The sequence below is a fragment of the Macaca thibetana genome, chromosome 1 (genome assembly GCF_024542745.1).
Source record: "Macaca thibetana thibetana isolate TM-01 chromosome 1, ASM2454274v1, whole genome shotgun sequence".
NCBI lineage: Eukaryota > Metazoa > Chordata > Mammalia > Primates > Cercopithecidae > Macaca > Macaca thibetana.
Window position 1 is genome coordinate 177,361,487 of NC_065578.1, and position 20,365 is coordinate 177,381,851.

A 20,365-nucleotide genomic window follows, 5' to 3' on the forward strand; every position below is an offset into this window, starting at 1 on the left:
GCACCACTAATACAGATTACCCAGTAATGATGTACTGTCATACAGTTTTTATATTTATGTTTTGTGTATTATATAACATTTTACCTCAGCACTTTGTAAATTGTTGGATAATAATGGCTTTATTTTACCAGAAAGAAGAGAGTCAAGGGCTTCCCTTAAAGATACACATTTCTAGATCATATGGTTCATTCTGTAGAATGGATATATATGCTGTTTTCAGAAAATGTCCATGGAATTACTTGAGAAGGCTATTAAAATGCAGATTCCCAGGCCACACACCAGACCTATAGAAAAAACATCGCTTGATGTGGGGTTAGAAATATGCATTTTTAAAAAAGTCCTTGGGTAATTCCTTACTCATGGAAGTTTGAGAATCACCGCTCTAATGAACTAAACAGAAAAATTATGGACTGTAATGTTAACTTGGAGAAACAAGGAAGGCTCTGATTTATTTACAATCTCATTCTAAGGGACTTCAAATAAAGAACCAAGATCAAATTTCAGAAGTCCATTAGCACTTATTTTATCCGAAACAATCAGTTCGGTAAAATAGTTCCAGAGTTCTAGTAACCCAAGTTGCTAGAACTTGGATCGACTCATATTATCTAGGCAGTTTCATGTGGAAATGTGGTGAACCATTTACAAAAGCAACATTTCCCTAAAGGATTCCCCAGATCAACTAACAAAAGACACACATTCTGATTGCAGCATATATTTCAACTGCCAGGGAGAAAACTATAATCAGATGTCAACCATTTTGTTCATTCTCATGGTAGTTTCGCTTTTCTGTCATTAATAACATTCTAAGAGTTAGCCTTGAAGCTCAATGGTCATTTTCTTAGGTAACCTTGCTAAAAAGTTACCTGAGACTGCTACTTCAGGCATGTTATAAAATTGTTTCTAATACCACAATCAAATAGACCCAATTCTGGTGCAATCAGTCTCCCACATCAAGGAACTGAAATAAAATATTCTGCTGAGGCAGTAACTGAACCTTTCAGCTTAACAGTGAAAAACTGCCAACAGTAATTTTTTCATTACATTAAGACTCCCAGCTGGTCTATAGACATTTAGAAGCCAAATATGTTTCCACTGAAAGAGAAACTTTGGAGTAGTTTCTCCTCGTCATTTGATGATCCTGAACAATATATATTTAGTAGCCATTAACCACATTGCTCATAAATTCATTTTCAACTATTGGAACATGTAATCTATGAATACATAATTCAAAATTGGCTCACAATTAGTTTATTTTCAATAGGCACTTGTGTGTGTACATGCGTGTGTAAGACAAATAGTGTTAAAAACAACTCTGCTTATGTTTCAATAAAATTTCACCAAGATGAGACGCATCTTAAACCTTTATTTTAAAGGTATTAGTGAGAATTATCACACAATTTCACAACGAAAGGTAAATTAGTTATGTATGCAATAACACAGTACTTAAATTGGGAAGAAATTGTTTTTTGACCAATTATTAATTAGTATGCTTTGTAAAAAATCCACAAGATGGATTAAAGAATTTAAAACTATTAAATTATCCAGAGACAATTTTTATATTGTCTTAAAATAAACATCTTCAACCACTATGATTAGTTATGATTGTATTAAAGTTTCCTATTTGTTAGTGATGTTTTAGTTTCCAGTTTTCTTGGCCATAGACCACTGAATACGCTTAAGCATTCCATCACTCAAAACGATAATTATTTGGGTAGATACTCTCACTCTCAAATAGCCAACTTGGGAGGACAAAAATTTTAAAAAAAGAAGACAGAAAGATGTCATAATTCAGAAGTTACCAAAAGCACTGTACCTTGCACTGTGAGGAAAACTGAAGCGGCTGATGATCCACCTTCACTAGAAACCATACAAAGATACTCTCCAGCATCGTTGAATTTCACACTCTTTAGCTCCAATGACAGATTAGTCAAGGTCCTAATTCTTGCTGGCTCTGCCAGTCTGACATCTCTGTCATTCCTCTGCCAGGTTAGATTGTAATCCACTGCGCTGATGATGAGACATGTTAACACTGCTGTCTCTCCAGGAGTGACTGTAACATTGCTAGGCACTTGGATGACTGGAGGCGGTTCTGTGTGAAATCAAAAAATTCAAATCAAGAGATCTAAAAGCCATTTTGCTCACTTACAGATGTGGTTTAAAAACTGAATAAGTATGTATTGAATATCCAGTAGGAAAGATGCAGTGCAACAGAACTTACTCCATTAATGCGTATGACTATGAGCCCCCCTAAAATTATCACTGAAAGGATGCTTTAGAAAGTAGTACACAATTACATACCAAAGGATACTCAAGCCAAATTATAGACATGAGAGTCAAAGAGGCATGGCAAAAGAGTATAACTTGACTGATTTAGGATTGCAAAATGAGGCCAAGTTTTTATTGATGAAAGTAGCATTTGCGAACTTTTAAATTTTAAAAATATATATTTAGCGTTGTAAAGAAAATAGCACACAAAGGATAGTAAACATGAAAATGACAGTATCATCTTTCAGGGGAGTTACAGTCTCATTAAGAAGACATAGGACAATAGAAGAGTAAGATAAATGTTCAAGCAAAAATGGGGAACAGTTTGATTTATGAAGTTCAGGTGAACAGTAGGAACAGACCATTAATAAAATTGTACACAGAGCCATATACACAAAAGGCATTGAGTAATGCATGTGTTTCAGATATGGTCAAAGGCCAATTACTAATTAAATATTTAACCAACATTTTTGCAGAAAATCACATTTCTCTAGTTCGTTGGTTCTTTTTATTATTTTACTTTAAGTTCCGGGGTACATGTGCAGAACATGCAGGTTTGTCACATAGGTGTACGTGTGCCATGGTGGTTTGCTGCACCTATTGACCTGTCCTCTAAGTTGCCTCCCCTTGCCCCCCACCCCCCAACAGGCCCTGGTGTGTGTTGTTCCCCTCCCTGTGCATGTGTTCCCATTGTTCAACTCCTACTTATGAGTGAGAACATGCGGTGTTTGGTTTCCTTTTCCTGAGTTAGCTCTAGTTAGTTTTGAGAGTGAATCTAAATTCTCTCTCCAAAGCTGTCTCTGCTCAAATGCTTTAAAATGATCCCCGGGCGCGGTGGCTCAAGCCTGTAATCCCAGCACTTTGGGAGGCCGAGATGGGCGGATCACGAAGTCAGGAGATCGAGACCATCCTGGCTAACATGGTGAAACCCCGTCTCTACTAAAATACAAAAAAAATTAGCCGGGCGAGGTGGCGGGCGCCTGTACTCCCAGCTACTCGGGAGGCTGAGGCAGGAGAATGGTGTGAACCCAGGAGGCGGGGCTTGCAGTGAGCTGAGATCCGGCCACTGCACTCCAGCCTGGGCAACAGAGCCAGACTCCATCTCAAAAAAAAAAAAAAAAAAAGATCTCCTGTAGCAATACATTATAAATAATGCCGCAATAAAAACTGCAGTGATCTATGCTAGCTAGAAATTCATGTGTCTGTTTTAGTTTAATATGAAAGTGTGTCAAATATTCAAGATCAAACTTTATCCCCGTGCTATTTAAAACTATGTATGAGTGCAGATTAATATAATAAGCCTAGAATGGAGACTGAAAACAAGTATACCAAAACCACAGTGGTTATCTCTGAGTGATATAATATGTGTGTTTTCCATATTTTGTTATATTTATCATTGTTTTCCCAAACTGTTTCTAAGTAGTATATGCTATTTTAAGTTAAAAAAATGTTTTATTATTTTGTTATTTTTTAAATCTCTTATGAAAATAGCTAGTGAATACATTGGAAAGAATACAGGACAAAGGAAGCTTTGATTGGAGTCTGGCTAGGGTTCACAGATAAAATGCAGGACACTTTGTTAAATCTGAATTTCAGATACAAATACAATAATATTTCAGTACAAGTATGCCTTGTGTAATATTTGGGTCACACATATGTGATATTCAAATTTAACTGGGCATCCTGTGTTTTTAATTTGCTAAATTTGGTAATAATAGGCCACCTAGTTCTACCCCTAATTAGTTGTGTGACTTTAGATAAGTCAATTTAGTGATATTAATAGTTTAGTTTTTCTATCTGAAAAATAAGATGATTAATTTATCATAAAGACTCCTTCTAGCTCTCAGATCCCTATGAAACAAACATGCTGAAGGTTAGACACCCCTTTCCAGTGCTGCTCACATCCAATTACTTCTTAATGAAGGAAGAAAGACCCAGCTCTCCTCGCTCAATTCAGGGCCCTCCCAGCTCCAGAGCTGCCTGTAGGCCCTTGCTGCAACTGTAGCTCAGTTCCTCTTCTTCCACTTCCCTCATTCCCTTACAGGTGCTTTTCCCTAGAGAACTCTCCAAAAACTCTCTTGCATACAAACTCCACCCCAGATACTAGTTTCTCTTAGAATATAAATTCAAATAAGTACCTGCCAACTTTCTAATAACATACATGAGCAGATGAGATTTGAAATAATGACATACGACACCACCACTGCATAAATACTTCAAGACAATAAATATTATACACATGGAAATATTTAGACATATGTGAATAAATTTGGTAGGAATAGGGGAATGATGAGGGAGAATTACAGCAGTTTGTGAAGGAGGCCAAGATTATGGATTATCAGAAATAACCTGTTCTAGGAGTACAAAGGGCAGCCATTCCTGAGTGAAAGCAGGCTGGGATTAGGGTAGCAGAAAGGAAACCTCAATAATCAGGGAGGAACAGTGACAAGCGTAGGCTTGGGACATTAGGACCATGAGACTGAGAATCAGGAGGCCAGGAATCTACATCTTACGACCTATCTACCCATTTGATCATAAACAGGTCACTTGCTTCCTCTGGGTTCTGTTTCATTAGCTATAAAATGATAAGGTGGTGTAAGATTATTTCCAAATCTTAGCCTTTCTAAAAGAATATTCTGTAATTATAATTTAAGGTTTCCTGTCACTGACATGCCCTTGACAAGTTTTCTCTCTTCAGATTTTTACCTAAACTCAGAATTTTAGTACTCTGTGTGTGTGTGTGTGTGTGTGTGTGTGTGTGTGTGTGTGTGTTGGGTGAAGGTCATTGTGTTAGTAAAACAATTCAGTACAGATAATTAATATAACTTAGTATCAAACTAAACTACCAAATGTAATTTGAAAAGAATAAGTTTTTCATGCTTCTGCAGTTTCACTCATTTGATTCTGTGTGTTTATATTCAATAAAAGAGAAGAACAATGCTTTCTACACCTATTGTGCATTTAAAACAATCAATAACCCAATAACCAACATTTCAAATGAACCAAAAGTCCTCAAACATGTCAACTAGTAAAAAAGTGCTGGCAAAAACTGAGGCGACATATTGGTAGAACTTGGGCATTTCTTTAAACTGCTCTTGGGTGTTCCTTGACTTTATAAAATAAAATAATATCCATAATGGCATGAGAATATTAGTGTTCAATAATGCTTTGCTTCCTAATACCCCTTTAAAAAATATAAGATCTAATTATCCTGTGAATTTGCACCTGATTCCAGTATGCTGATAATTAGTTACAGTGCGGTGGCTGAGCTGGGACCTCAGCCTAGGCTAGGGGAAATTCGGAAGGGGGTGGAGCTTAAAGACTGGCGTATTAGGCAACAGCTAACCCAGAAAACAAAAAGTCCACTCTTTCAAGTTCAAAGGGGCACTCACTTGTGACTTCTGCTGTTATAGTCATTGCCCTTGCCATCACCGTTTCTGCCCTATTCTTTTTAAATTGACTGAGTGGAAAACAATTCCTGAAAGTCAGCTCGGGCACAGTACAATTTCCTAGTTATTCCATTGCCTGGCTGGCACAGATCACAGACGGCTACTAGAAGGACATGTGTAGAATACACATATGGAAGTTCCTGACACTGTCAAGCCCAATTCATGACAGTCAGTTCACAAGTTCTTCCTGGCACTTCCCAGTTATTTATGCAAGATGTCTGAATCAACTCACTCAAACCTCTTTCCTTGTTGTCCTTCTCTTAAAAAGTATTGCTGGGAAAAATACTCAAGTGTTCAAGTATTTGTTTTCCCAGAAGCTGAGGAATGTTGACATAACTCCAATGCTTTTTGTAATTATTGAACATGAAAAAATGAATAGTTTGTGATGTATGTCAACTTGCTAAATTGTTTCAGAAGACAAACGTTTTCTAGCAGTAACAGAATACAAATAGTTTAACTGCAAGAAGAACATGCTTGTCTGACTTGCATGCTTCTGCTTTAAGGTTTTGAAATTACTGATAGCAAACAACAAATCCTAGACTTCTAAATATATGATATACCTATAATTATAAGCTTCTTTTGTCTTAACTTGTCTGAAGAAAATGCACCCCAGTACTAAAAGCAAATATAGACATTGTAACAAATTCAACAGCAGCAATATATAGGTCAGAATAGGTTACAATTAAACACATAGCAACACTAGTCCACAAGGCAGGTAGAAAATCATTTAGCCTAAACAAAGTTTTCAATTATAGATAAACACCAAGTAAATGACTTAATCCTGATCATTGATTATAAATGGTAGTCTTTTATCCCCTAAAAATTAGGTGAGATGAGAGGAAAAATTATTTTTTTCACTTTAATGTATTTTACCTTATAAAATAATATGAACTATATCTCCCATCTATTCATAGGAAACATACTATCTGAATGCAAAATAATTAGCACTACTTCTACCCTTCTTAGTGCGAATATTGTAGCCACTGAGGTCCTGTGTTCTTAGAATATAATCGTTTTCATTATTATCTTTAATTTAAATATCAGAATCTACTCATAAAAATGCTCTGCTCATTATGAATATGGGAGAGGAAGAGTGAACATTTAACCTTGTTTTGATCAGAATAGATCCTTCACTTAAATTTTATTTTCTCACGGGAAAATGCTATATGATCATTTCAAAAACTATTCCTTAGTCCCCGACAATAATGATAACAACAATAATAATAATCACTAATGTCTATGAAGTGTTTCTATGTGGCAGGCTCTCTTCTAAGTGCCTTGCATATATTACATATCATTTAATACTCACTGTTTCCCATGAAATATAGACTGTTCTTGTTGTTATGCTTTTTTTATAGTTAGGGAAACCAAGGCATAATTATTATCCTTAAATAATTAGCCCAAGGAGGGTCATGTATCTGATACATGGTGAAGCCAGGATTTGAGTTCTCCATTCAGTGGAGAGATAGACAATAATAAAATAATCATAAAGACAACTGTATAAACACAAACTGGTTAACAAACATCCCATTTCCACAGCTGCATTAATACTTGGGCAACTGCAAAGAAATTAGTGGTAATTACCTGATACATCAAAAAATGTCTGTGCCCGTCCAGTACCTGCACTGCTGACAGCGATGCACTCATAGAAACCTTCGTCAGACAAAGTGACCTTTTCAATATCTAAGTTCACACTGGCAGATTCTCTGGAGGGAAGATAATGGAAAACTTTTAGTTACTACAAAATAAGACCAAGTTGAAAGCAATGATTCACTATTTTTCTTGAAGTTTCATTCAAAAGAACAATGTAAATAAAATAAACTGATAAAACTGCAGGGTTCTTTTTAACTTAAAATGACACACCGTTTATATTTTACTAGAACATGAGGCTTTTCTACTCTGAGCAAAAGACACAACATAAACAATAATTATAGAGGTTGAAAATTTATTTAGGGAAATATTTTGTAGCTATGTCAAAATATAAGATAACAGAGCTGGCAAAGAAATACTCATTAATCCTCTCTCCTTTTATTTTTTCCAGTTTTTGGTCATGTCAGTAGGAATCTTAGACAAAGCAATTTAATTAGGCAATATACAAATTTGAAGGCAGGAAATCTACTTTTTGATTCTAAGAAGATACATTCTCCTTAACTTTCTTTTAGATAAGCTCCACATGGGGCGATAGGCCATATATCGTTCAACCTACATACACAATGAGAAATGAAAACAAATGATCAGTTTTATAGTTAAACTCTAAAAAAAAATCCCTCTACTATATTATGTACTCATTCATTTAATAAATATTTATTCTTTGTCCTCTAACACTGTTCAAATTATTTCTCATTTTCTGGAAGTGTCTTAATAATAGATATTTAATCTTTGTTTCAAAGAGCTCAATGATCTACAAAAATAGGCATTGTCCTGTTTTAAAGTGTGGCTGAAATGTCAAAAATGTTTTCATAATTTTTCTCCTGTATCATCTGTAGCTACTTATAACCTTAAAAAAATCAAGATACAGATAAGGTAAAAAGCCCACTGCAGACAAGAGATTTTCCACTGAATTCTGAAAGTGGTATAAAATATGATACCTTATGGTGATATCTCCAGATCTCTCCCCATCCAAACACACCATACTTATCATCAGAAACCAAGAAGAACTTACTGAGCTCTTAACTCCTATTTGGTACAACTGGGGTTTGTAAGAAAAAGTTAAAACAGGTTTCTGTGCCTTAGGAAAGTGAGAAACAAAGCAAGGTCATTGTTCCATGTGTTTTAGTAGCTGAGAAAATTCACTTTAGTTAAACATTGTTTCCTTTCAATTCTGTAGGCACTAACTACATGCCAGTGGTTCTTCTTGTCACTTTCAGAATGAAAGCAGAATACCACTTGACTCCATACCATACTGATCATGTAAGCTGTATCTTCGAGGCTTAACAGGAGTATACTAAGTACAAATTTGTAAATGTCATCATCTAGGAGGTACTGGTAAGTTTCAGGAAGGTAGGGGTTTGGAATACATACATCTTTGGTGTTTTCTTCAGAGCCTACTTAAAAGCTGAGCATATATTAGGATTAATAAAGAACAGATTGATGGAAATTTTAGAACAGAAACTGAAGATTCTTTGAGTCCTAAATCCCTTTTTAAAAATGAAAGTTGAGATAGAGAAAGGACAAGTAATTTGTCCAAAGACATACAACCAGTTTACTAAATGCTTGAAGAATGTTCTTTACAGTTGTTCCTTTCTTGATTATGGAATGTTACATGAAAATAATTCTCTTTTTCATGGAGCCTTCTCAGTTGACATTAAGCACTATGTGGACATAATAAAAAAAGTTTTGAAGGGTAGATTTTGGAATAGGGAAAAGAACACGTCAAATAAAAATGCACCCTGCTGCTAATGCAAACGGATTCTCCCTTACATTCCCTGGTGACCAAAGTGACTGACATAAACAAACATTAAGTCACATGTTTCATGTTATTAGGAAATCTAGGGTAGGGACATGAGAGTGAATCAGAATTAGAGTATCAGTCTATCATCACTCATGCCTAATTTTGTCTCTAACTTCTCACATCCAAAGAGCTTAATACATGTCAGCAAAACATGTCATATCTCTGGGCCACAGAGCTGGAAAAATGAGAAAAAGAATTCTCGTGGCTTACCTCCCAGGAATTGTGTGGAATTAATGAATTAATGTTTCTAAAGAATTTCAAGTGTCTTTGAAAAATGTTACTGTTTAAACATAAAACAGAATTATTTGATTTCACCAGCTAGTTATGTAGCTTCATCATTTTATATCCTGGTCAATTATGTTGCTGGTTATTAAATACACAGCTAAATAAATCATTAAGATATACTATGTAAGGGGCAGGAAATAATACAGTTTAATCTTTAAAGAGTAGAAAATGTCCTAGTTCTGATGAACATTCCTGCCATAAATTTTTGATTAAAATAAGTTGCCATAAAGTGATTGTATAAGCTGAGACTGTCAAACATTTAACATCTTATGGAAGTTATGTTGATATTGAATTAATAGTATAAAAGTCTGATAAAACAATAATTCCTAGAGATTTTCCCAAAACGTTGTTTCACAGTAAGTTAAAAGGCAACACTTTGCAGAAATCGTTTTTCTCCAGTTTTCAAGGTTTACTTAGTTTTTATCATTAAATTACTTGCATTTGTCTAAAAAAGTTACCCAACTTCACAAGGAAAAGCTAGTGCCCTCTAGCCCGCTCCTGCTGATTGTTATATGCAGGCGCCACACCTGCTGTGAGCCACCTGTCACCCCACCTGCAGCACACACCATGCCTCTCTGACCTTCTCTGCTCCCCTTCTCCTCCTGGCTCAATGGGCTTCAGCCATACTGGCCTCCTTCTGTCTGTCCTTCCCACATGACCAGTCCACTCCAGCCTTCATGCATTTGCACTTGCTCTTCCTGGTGTTTGAATACTCTTCTCTGGATACCTTGTTGATCACCTTTCTTGGCATCTTTATGTCTTTGCTCCAATGCCCCTTACTCTGAATTTTAGGCTTTCAAATTGGCCAATGCTACATCCACTCCACCTACCAGCATTATTCAACCCAACTAACCTGCTGTATGCTTACCAGATTCACTTATCATAATACTTTAAATCAGATTCAGAAACACTTTTACCATGAAGCCAATAAAGCTAAAGCTTCAGGACCTCTCATTTGCAAAGTCTCCTTTCAAGATTTTGTACTTAATGTCATTTTCATAATTCTGTATTTGTCTTAACAACAGACCATCAAATTACGAAACATTCAGATTCTATAACACAGGAGTCAACATTTGAATATGTTCCAGTATTTATTATGTTATTATATTTATCTTCTGTTTACTGTCTCCCTCTATGACAATATAAGCTCCACAACGGCACAGATTTGTCTCCATTTTGTTCCCTGCTATATTCCAGACTATGTAGCAAGTGAGAATTTCCAGTGAAAAAGTACATTGCAATAATAGGCTATTTATATTTACATGTTTAATACTGAATCTTATTACTGACAGAAACATGTACCTACTTCAAATACTGGTCTACTCCAAGTGTGACTTCATTTCTGACAAAGCTCAAGGTAAAGGGCAAAAGACTGTCAACAGAGCAGGGAATTTGGCCAGGCTGCAGATAGTATCCTGGGGTTTTCTCAGGCATTGTAACTTTGGGAGCATCTGGGAAAAAAACAAAAACAAAAAACATAAGCAAAAAGGTTACAATGATGTTAAGTACTGCCTCTTAATCCATTCAAAATCTTTATACTTAAATTATTCCAGTAAATCCTCTGCATTCCAATTAACCCAGATCACTAAAAATTACTTTTTCTATCTTTATTTGTTCAAAGCTGGTTGATTTCTGGATATCTTTATGAGCCCCTTACTACAGTATTCATTGAATCTAAGACTCCACAGTTTTTAAGACACAGTATTGTTTTGTACCACCAAGATAGAAAAACTGCTACCAAATAAGTAATAATACATCAATTCTAGAATATGTTTTTATTTCAAAAACATAAGAACCCACATATCTCAGAATCAAATTGTTTTTCCAAAATAAATGTAAAAAATGACTTTTAGGAATCCATCAGATTTTGTAGCATTCAAATTAGGAGGTAAGCCAACTTTGAATATTGTATATGAGGAAATACTGAGGTTGGTTCTATTCTCACCACTCTACAACTATTAAACAAAAGCTATAGAATTGTTCCTGAATTTCCCAAATCACTGTCTTATGTATAAATGATAAATTTTTGTCCCTCCACCTAATAGTACAATTTTATAAGCAATCTTATATCTCTGTCAGTCTATGGTTCAAGCTACAGTCCTAAAGATTGGGTCAGAGTTCTGGCCGGGCGCGATGACTCATGCCTGTTATCCCAGCACTTTGGGAGGCCAAGGCGGGCAGATCACGAGGTCAAGAGATCGAGACCATCCTGGCTAATACGGTGAAACCCGTCTCTACTAAAAATACAAAGAATTAGCCAGGAGAGGTGGCAGGCACCTGTAGTCCCAGCTACTCAGGAGGCTGAGGCAGGAGAATGGCATGAACCCGGGAGGTAGAGCTTGCAATGAGCCAAAATTACGCCACTGCACCTTGGCTTGGGCGACAGAGCAAGACTCTGTCTCAAAGAAAAAAAAAGATTGGGTCAGAGTTCAGTCATGAGCCTTGAAAAATAGCTCAAGTACAGCTAAGCTGAAATGCTAGCTGATGCTTCCATATAATATCTAATCTGTAATCTCCTCTCTATGTAGTAGCAAATGTACAATTAACTAGCTAACTAACCAACTAGACAAATAAAGGCAGTGATCACCTGTTGTTTACTATGAACCACCATCTATGGAGCAGAAAGTTTCTGACAATTGTATGTATACATTTAGCCAATTTAGATAGTTTAAGCAAATATATGCCCCAGGCTTTTTTTTTTTTTTTTTTTTTTTTTTTTTTTGAGACGGAGTCTCGCTTTGTCGCCCAGGCTGGAGTGCAGTGGCCGGATCTCAGCTCACTGCAAGCTCCGCCTCCCGGGTTTACGCCATTCTCCTGCCTCAGCCTCCCGAGTAGCTGGGACTACAGGTGCCCACCACCTTGCCCGGCTAGTTTTTTGTATTTTTAGTAGAGACGGGGTTTCACCATATTAGCCAGGATAGTCTCAATCTCCTGACCTCGTGATCCGCCCGTCTCGGCCTCCCAAAGTGCTGGGATTACAGGCTTGAGCCACCGCGCCCGGCTCCCCAGGCTTTTTTTAGAGGGAAAGAGAGTACGAGAATTTTCCAGTTCCAGCTCTTACACTGACTAATCAAAATTCTCAGATCTGCAATCAGTGAGACTTAACATGAAACTTTGGATGTGCTATTTAACAGCTAAGAAAAACTGTATTGCCCTACATGTAAATGTTCATCAATTTGGTGATGCAGTAATAATATGAAGATAATACTTTTTATTTTATAGTCCATTATTTACCTATGGGACAACATCACCCCCTTAAACTGTCAATATTCCAATGTTGAATAAAATGATGTCTTACCTGGGACAATACTAGAAAAGGAAACACTTGATACTCTCTGGAAGAGGTAATCATCCTCATCATAGCCTGTTACTTTGAGAAAGAAAGCTTCATTTGGTGGTACAAAGTCAGAAATATTCCATATGCCATAAGGTTTTCGATCTGGGTAATATTTAACAGGAATAGTCTTAAGAGAACTTCCTGAGATACTCAAAAGTTCAAGAAGATCTATTCTAGCTGGAGTGGAAATTCCAGAAGTATTGAGCAGCACATAGGTAGGTATTCCTACAAGAGAAAGATTTTATCATTTATAAGAAACATGCAATTGAAGTCATATATCAAATAAGTATTTGCATGATAATAATATATGAGTACCATAAGGATGCCTACAAATTCTGGATCAGTTGCAGAATTGTTTCTACATAAAAGACCGTTTATGCATGACCAGAGAAACTTAGGAAATCCTAAGAAATTACTTTTATAGTATTTTAACTATGTTTACATGTTAAAAAAATTAGAATTGTGAGAACTTTATATAATGTTTGATCACATGAATACTTTTAAAGATAAATTATTTTGTATCTTTCCAGGAAATGCAGCAATAAAAATAAATGAACAATAACCTCCCCCAAATTTTAACTGTTACATTATAGTTAAGCTTCTTTTCAGCTAGAAAACTATAAATCTTAATGTATGAATAAAATAAGAGGAGGACAAGGTTTAAAAATCAATAATTTTATCTTTGAAATACAATGATATGTAATGTGTTTAATTTTTCAGCTATATATACACATTTTACCTTGACAATAGGTAATTTATAGGTTTTGGTAAGAAAAAAATCTCAAGATCTGGGTTAGTAATTCTCAAAATTTAGTAAGTGTAAGAATCAACTGAGGTGCTCACTGAAGTCCATATTCCTGGGCCCTACCTTCCATGACAGGAGATCTGGAGTAAGGTCCAGGAATCTTAATTTTTAACAAGCACCCTCAGCGATTTTGATATCAGTGGTCTTGGGATTACGTTTTGAGAAAGTGACTAGGCCAAGAGAATAGTCACATTTAAAGCTATGCTTCTCAATGTTATTGAATACTACAAAATTATAAAATTATAGACAGTCTGAGAAATATTTTTCATTTGGATAGCTATTATGTCAATTTAAATAATATGCACATACAAACCTTGCACTGGTCTGCTGACTGTTTTTTTGAAGTCCAGGGTAGGCTTTCGAGAAAAGCCAGCTCGGAAATCAATAGTACTAAGGCCAGTAATGCGAACAGAGTGCCTTCCACTGCTTGAGGTCTGAAAATGTTTAATGACAAACCTGGTCAGCAGTTGATCCAGTATGCTGGTCGTATGCAACCCTCGCCAGTATGGGAAACTGCACAATATTTAATTAGGATTGATGTCCAAAAACTGAGGCTCTGATCCGGATGTTCTCAACATAAATATGATTCTATATTTTAAATGCAAGTTTTGTAATACATACCCCATGGGGACAGCTTTAAAAAACCATTCAGTCATATATTTCATGCCTAATGATAAAAGATACAAGTGTTTAGTCACTAATGAATGGGCTGGAAATAAATCTGTAAAAGCTCCTTGAGGGAATGGATCTTTGTTTTGGTCACTATTGTTAACATAGTAGATGTTTAGCAAATATGGAAATCTTCCACAAATACATCCAAGTTCAATTCTAGGACATTACAGCGAGTGCAAGCAATAGAGCTGACCATTTTCCAGATGTGGGCAACCTGGCACCCTCAGCTCAGCAGTGTTCCAGCAAAGGTCCTCAGCATTTCTTAAAAATACAAAGTCCTGGCCGGGCGCGGTGGCTCAAGCCTGTAATCCCAGCACTTTGGGAGGCCGAGACGGGCGGATCATGAGGTCAGGAGATCGAGACCATCCTGGATAACCCAGTGAAACCCCGTCTCTACTAAAAAATACAAAAAAAAAAATTAGCCGGGCGAGGTGGCGGGCGCCTGTAGTCCCAGCTACGCGGGAGGCTGAGGCAAGAGAATGGCGTGAACCCGGGAGGCGGAGCTTGCAGTGAGCTGAGATCCAGCCACTGTACTCCAGCCTGGGCGACAGAGCCAGACTCCGTCTCAAAAAAAAAAAAAAAAAAAAAAAAAAAAAAAAAAAAAAAAAAAATACAAAGTCCTTAGTTCCAGTCCAGATTTACTGAATCAGAACATTAGGTCAGGGCAGTCTAGGAATTTGCATATCAAAAACCCCCTAAGACTTATGAACAAGAGTTCACCATTATTTTATTACATAGGTTACCAAGATTCTGTCTCAAAATAAAATGACCACATAATTCCAGCATTTAAGTAGAAGTAGGAGATGGGAGTGAAAGAAAAACTTCACATAACACTAATGTACCAATTATCAATCTCAAACTCAACACTGAGAAGGCACATATTGAGGTATTATAGCAATGACAGAATGCACTGAAGTGTGTATATATATAAATTTTAATCTGGTAGACAGCCAGATTTGCATATATACATTTTAACCTGGTGGACAGCCAGATGAATTCACACCATGGTTACCAGTGGGCCACTTCCAGAGCTGTGCAAACTATGCCATATTCCCTGAATCACTGCTACTCCTTGTTATTTAGCAATGTGGAGAAGAAGGAAGAGAAGATCTGTCCCTGTTGCTACCATGTTCCTTCCTTATTGAGCAGAATCTCAAGAACTCAAAGGGTAGTAAAATGAAGGGGAGAAAGAAGAAAAAAACACATCATTATGAAAGCTGTTGCTATATTCTTAGCATAAATGATGCAGCTAGTTACTATGGCTCATTTGCATAAAGGTTACAAAAGATTATATGTGTAAGTGTAGGGATCTTAGTACCACCCTTATTCCATTATTTCTCAATGAATACATTATGAATTCCACATAATAAATTTAAAAAGGAAACTATCAATTTTAAATCAGGGATTCCCCATAGGGTTATATAAAACTTTGGTAATTCTAATGTCAATTTCTTTAGATAATGTAGAGCTTTATGGAAGACACTATCACCTACTAATTTCATGTAAGTCAATCAGAATGTTTGATATTACAATGAGTTAATTTTTATTTTTTCACTAACATCATATATCACTGTTAGTTGCCTTGCTCCTCAGAAAGTCCCTTATGATGAAACAGCTGTTGAGGTTACTAAGGACAAATTTAACACGTAATTTTCCAAATGCCTGCTATCAAGTGCTAATCATCTGCCAAGTGTTCTATGCATAAATCAACTAACAAAGGTGGTTTTTAAAAATGTGGTGCTTAATAGCTGAGTGAAAAAAAACCCAGAAATTATACAGATGTTTGAAAATATGCTAACCTCTACTACTAAATAACACGTTAAAGCAGATTTGATGAACAGGGAGCCCCTTATAAATTATATAAAATTAATGTAATATAAATTAACTTTGATCCTTCAAAGACCACACCAAGTAATAAAGTATGCAAAAGTAAGAATATAGGTTTACTATTCTCTGAACAAATATGAAGAGTATATTGCTCTGCTAAAATATGAAGAGTAATAAATAACAAAATATCTTAATTTCATGTGTCTATACTATACTGTAGACAGTGAGAATGTCTTCGATGAATTTAAAAGTGTTTGTAAATAAAAGATATCTTCAAGTGAGTCCATTTTTATATGCAATTAATACAACTCTGGGCTAATCAGGGTAATGGAAACAAAGGACATCCCAAATAAACTAACACTGTGGTTAAAATATACAATAAAAAGAAAAAAAAATGAGCTAATTTAAAGTTTTTAAAATAATTTAGTATTAAAATAGCCTCTGATGTTAATTCATGCATTTATCATTATTTAATTATTCTCTTAAAAGAATTCTAATACTTGAACAGTATTTTAGGCACACTAAACACCACATAAATTTCTTCATGAGAAAGCACCAATAGTTTGATATCTATTAAAGTAAGCTATTGTTTTCATCTCTTTCTTATCTAAGCTCCCTTTAAAAAACATTAGTGTAAAAGAAACAAACAGGTTTTATGTATAATGAGGGTATAACCCACCAATAAATGGAAAAGGGAGGAGAAAAAAGCACTAACATGCACAAAATGCACACACTATATATAAAGCTTCATTTTTTATACAAATTCTCACTTTTAATCCTCACAAAAGTCCCCGTGAGAGAGTATTATTATCACCTTCACTTCATGGATCAGAGAGGTTAAGTGACTTGCTCAAAGTAACAGATACAGCAGGTGGCAAAGCTGGAGTCTGAACTCGGTGAAGCTCCAGAAACCAAACTCTACAGCTACCCCATGCGTTTCTCATGATGATCTCAATGAATTTAATTATGCTGGTTTGAGGGTAAATGTTGAAATATGCTGAACTGCTTTACACAATAGGAGGAGAGTTATATGGAACTTCTGGGACTATCCAGAAGAAAGAAGCAGAGAAATGTAATGGGGAGGCGAGGGGGTGGTGGCCAAGGAAAGAGCAGGAAAAGCATAAGGTGCTTTATGACATAGACCCCAAATCTACGAGCAAATCTACCAAATTCACAAAATGCTTGCTATTGATAGATTTCTTTTGATATTTTGAAGGGGCTGAGTTTTGCCCTACATCAAAGTACAAAAGGTTATAATCAACACAAATAATCAGAAGGCAATGAGACCATAAGCAAGAAAGCTTTTAGGAAACTGCAGGAGTGTTGGGAGAAGACTTTGGAGTCTCGTGAGTTACGAACCTGATGAGGTTAGAGGAGAACTAAATGACATGAAGGTCTTGGAGGGGCAAAGAAAACTAAGCTAATTCTGTAACTGAGACAAGCAAAGAGGAGGTCCAGCCGTATTTTTTCCCTTCCCTTCTCTTCCAAATTATTTTAGCCATTTTAATACATTTTTAATAAATGTAATAAAATTATATAAATATATGTCATAAAATTAGTGAGGTCAAAATTACTGTCTTAATGTCTTTCTATTTGGTCTTTTATATCATCTAGATTCAACCTGTGGGTTATATTAAAATTAGAATATGGCTCCAAAAAGCACCTTTCCACTACATAATGTCTTGAACTTTTACTCCTGCAGAGTTACCCTAACCTCATGGCTTCTGTAGATAAGAGGGTAATCTAGCAGCAGCATTCAGGCTCAGAGCATAACAGGAAACTTTCTAGATATCAGATGTTGAACAGGATTTATCTGAGCTAGGAAGAGTTGTGTTTCAAAGTCAATTTATTCATAAAATTTCTAAACGTACATAATGAGCCACATTACTCCTCTCAATGAGTAGCATCACGTTCATTAAGTTGTGAAGGGGTCTGAGTCAGGAATACACAGGCTGCTGCAGTGTGAGCGGATGTGAGGTAAGGTCACGGTATGGCAAAGACGAGGTTACACTAGATGTGATAGTTAAAATTAGGTATCAACTTGATTGGATTGAAGGATACCTAGAGAGCTGGTAAAGTATTCTTTCTGGGTGCATCTGTGAGGGTGTTGCCAAAGGAGACTGACATTTGAGTCAATGTACTGGGGGAGGAAGACCCCCCTCAATGTGGGTGGGCACTATCTAGTTGGCTGCCAGCACGACTGGAACAAAGCAAGTGGAAGAAGGTGGGATAAGCTGGCTTGCTGAGTCTTCTGGCTTTTGCCTTTCTCCCATGATGGATGCTTTCTTCCATTCCTCCTGCCCTTGGACAACAGACTCCAGGTTCTTCGGCCTTTGGACTCTTGGACTTACACCACTGAGTCCAAGGGGCTCTCGGGCCTTTGGTCACAGACTCAAGGCATCACTGTTGGCTTCCCTGCTTTTGAGGGTTTTGGACATGGACTGAGTCACTACTGGCTTCTTTCTTCCCCAGCTTGCAGATGGCCTATTGTGGGACTTTGACTTGAGATTGTGTGAGCCAGTTCTTCCTAATAAGTTCCCTTTCATATATGTATGTATCCTATTATTTCTGTCCCTCTGGAGAACCCTCATACAGAGATACATATTGGTATCCTAAAGTTGTAAATAGGTAGCCTTGACCTACAATGCAGTAAGGGAAAAGAAGGAGCAGAGTGAACCAGAGTCTAGGTTTCTGAATTGGAGTGAGACTACCAAGAATGAAGGAGCAGGACAGGCTGAAGGACAATGGAACAAGCACCATGGAGAGCTCCAGCGGAAAATTACTTGCTCCTCTGAGATCTCAGCTCAGATCTTCCTGGTCAGCTCTACTGCAGATGGATTTACTTCTTAGTTTAAAGGCAAAGGCCTGTTAAATGCCTGCCTACATTGAAAGTCCCTTCAAGGCAGTAACTATTTCATATTCATCACCACAGAATGTCACTCAGGAGGCATGTGATAAATGTAGGTTTTGTAGGTTTAATAAATGACATGGAAACCATCCATGCACCTAGTGTTGATGTTTTTTCTTAGATTTTCCTCAGACCAGCTAATGCCATACTCATCAAGAATTCACTAAATGTTTCTAGATGCATTATGCTAAGTATGTTCACACATTATCTCTTAAAACCCTATTATATCCAAAGATAATTTTATGGAACTACAAAGAAACAGAGGCTCAAAAGAATGATATTTATCTAGGTATAGATAGCAACTTAAATGGCAATTATTCCAAGTTCAATGTCTTTCTCAGGTACCTAAGTCTGTGCATGGTATTTTGGAATAACATAATTCCTGGGTAGATTTACACCCTATGGCATATAAAACAATAACATTCTCCAACTATTTCTTTGCCATTCTACATTTCTGAGTACCCTTTCAGTTAGGAAAAGTCAGGTCAGTGAGGTACTAATAAATTCCTCTCTAACAAAAAAAACCCCTAATTTTTGTCATTTTTCAATTTCTGTGGTGTAAATGTTCCCATCATAGCTGATTGCTAGCTCCCAACATGATGTCGCTGAACACAGAGCTAGAAGAGAAATGTATCATTGACTCTCCAGGAGTCGTTATGAGCCAGCTCTAGTATACCATTAGGCCACAATAACAGCTTGCCTACTGGGTAATAAGGGAGTGAAATGTGTCGCTTCTGGGATGAGACAAAAGTAACAAATTTCTTTTTATTTATTCACTGCCACATCCTCCAGGTTTTTCCCTCATTAAGTGACTGAAGATGCTGCATGTTCTAAATTATGGTAGAGCCACCATCAGCTTGGGTTCCTGAGTGACTGTGAAGCAGAATACTCTACCAGACCCCATGGAACACAGAACATTAGTGAGGAATTAACCTTCTTGTACTAAGCCAGTGAGAATTCCTCCTAGCACTAAATATGAAACCTTACCTTTTATAAATTGAATTAAAATTTGATTGATAGAGATGGTTTTTCTCTCTCCAACAGAGTTTCAATGTTTTATAAAATGGTAAATGTGCCCAAAGTAAGACAAACACAAAAACTAAAGAAAAATTCAAGTATATGTGCATTAAAGGAAAGTAAAGATACAATGTATGATTTACATATATTCAAAAGAATAACTAATTAACCTGTCAGAATTCATGTGCCAACATTATTAGCAACAACTAATTCATGAATCAGAAACTGCTGAAGCACTTTACCAATATCTCATTTAACCATGACAATATTGAGTAGCCATTATTTTACCCCACTTTCCTCAGACTTAGAGAGGTTAAGTAATTTCTCCACGAACAAAAAGACATTAAGT

The 20,365-nt window shown here is 36.4% G+C and overlaps 1 protein-coding gene across 7 annotated transcripts in view; it reads right to left on the reverse strand.

Moving 5' to 3' along the window:
* HMCN1 (hemicentin 1) overlaps positions 1-20,365 on the reverse strand; it is a 508,510-nt gene that overhangs the window by 251,892 nt on the left and 236,253 nt on the right. For all 7 annotated transcript variants that reach the window (XM_050765519.1, XM_050765493.1, XM_050765511.1 and 4 more), the window contains 5 exons: positions 13,906-14,026; positions 12,749-13,012; positions 10,757-10,901; positions 7,299-7,420; positions 1,814-2,089 (listed from right to left, as the gene is read on the reverse strand). In XM_050765519.1, the coding sequence (XP_050621476.1) occupies positions 1,814-2,089; positions 7,299-7,420; positions 10,757-10,901; positions 12,749-13,012; positions 13,906-14,026 (928 nt within the window). The remainder of the gene's footprint in view (positions 1-1,813; positions 2,090-7,298; positions 7,421-10,756; positions 10,902-12,748; positions 13,013-13,905; positions 14,027-20,365) is intronic.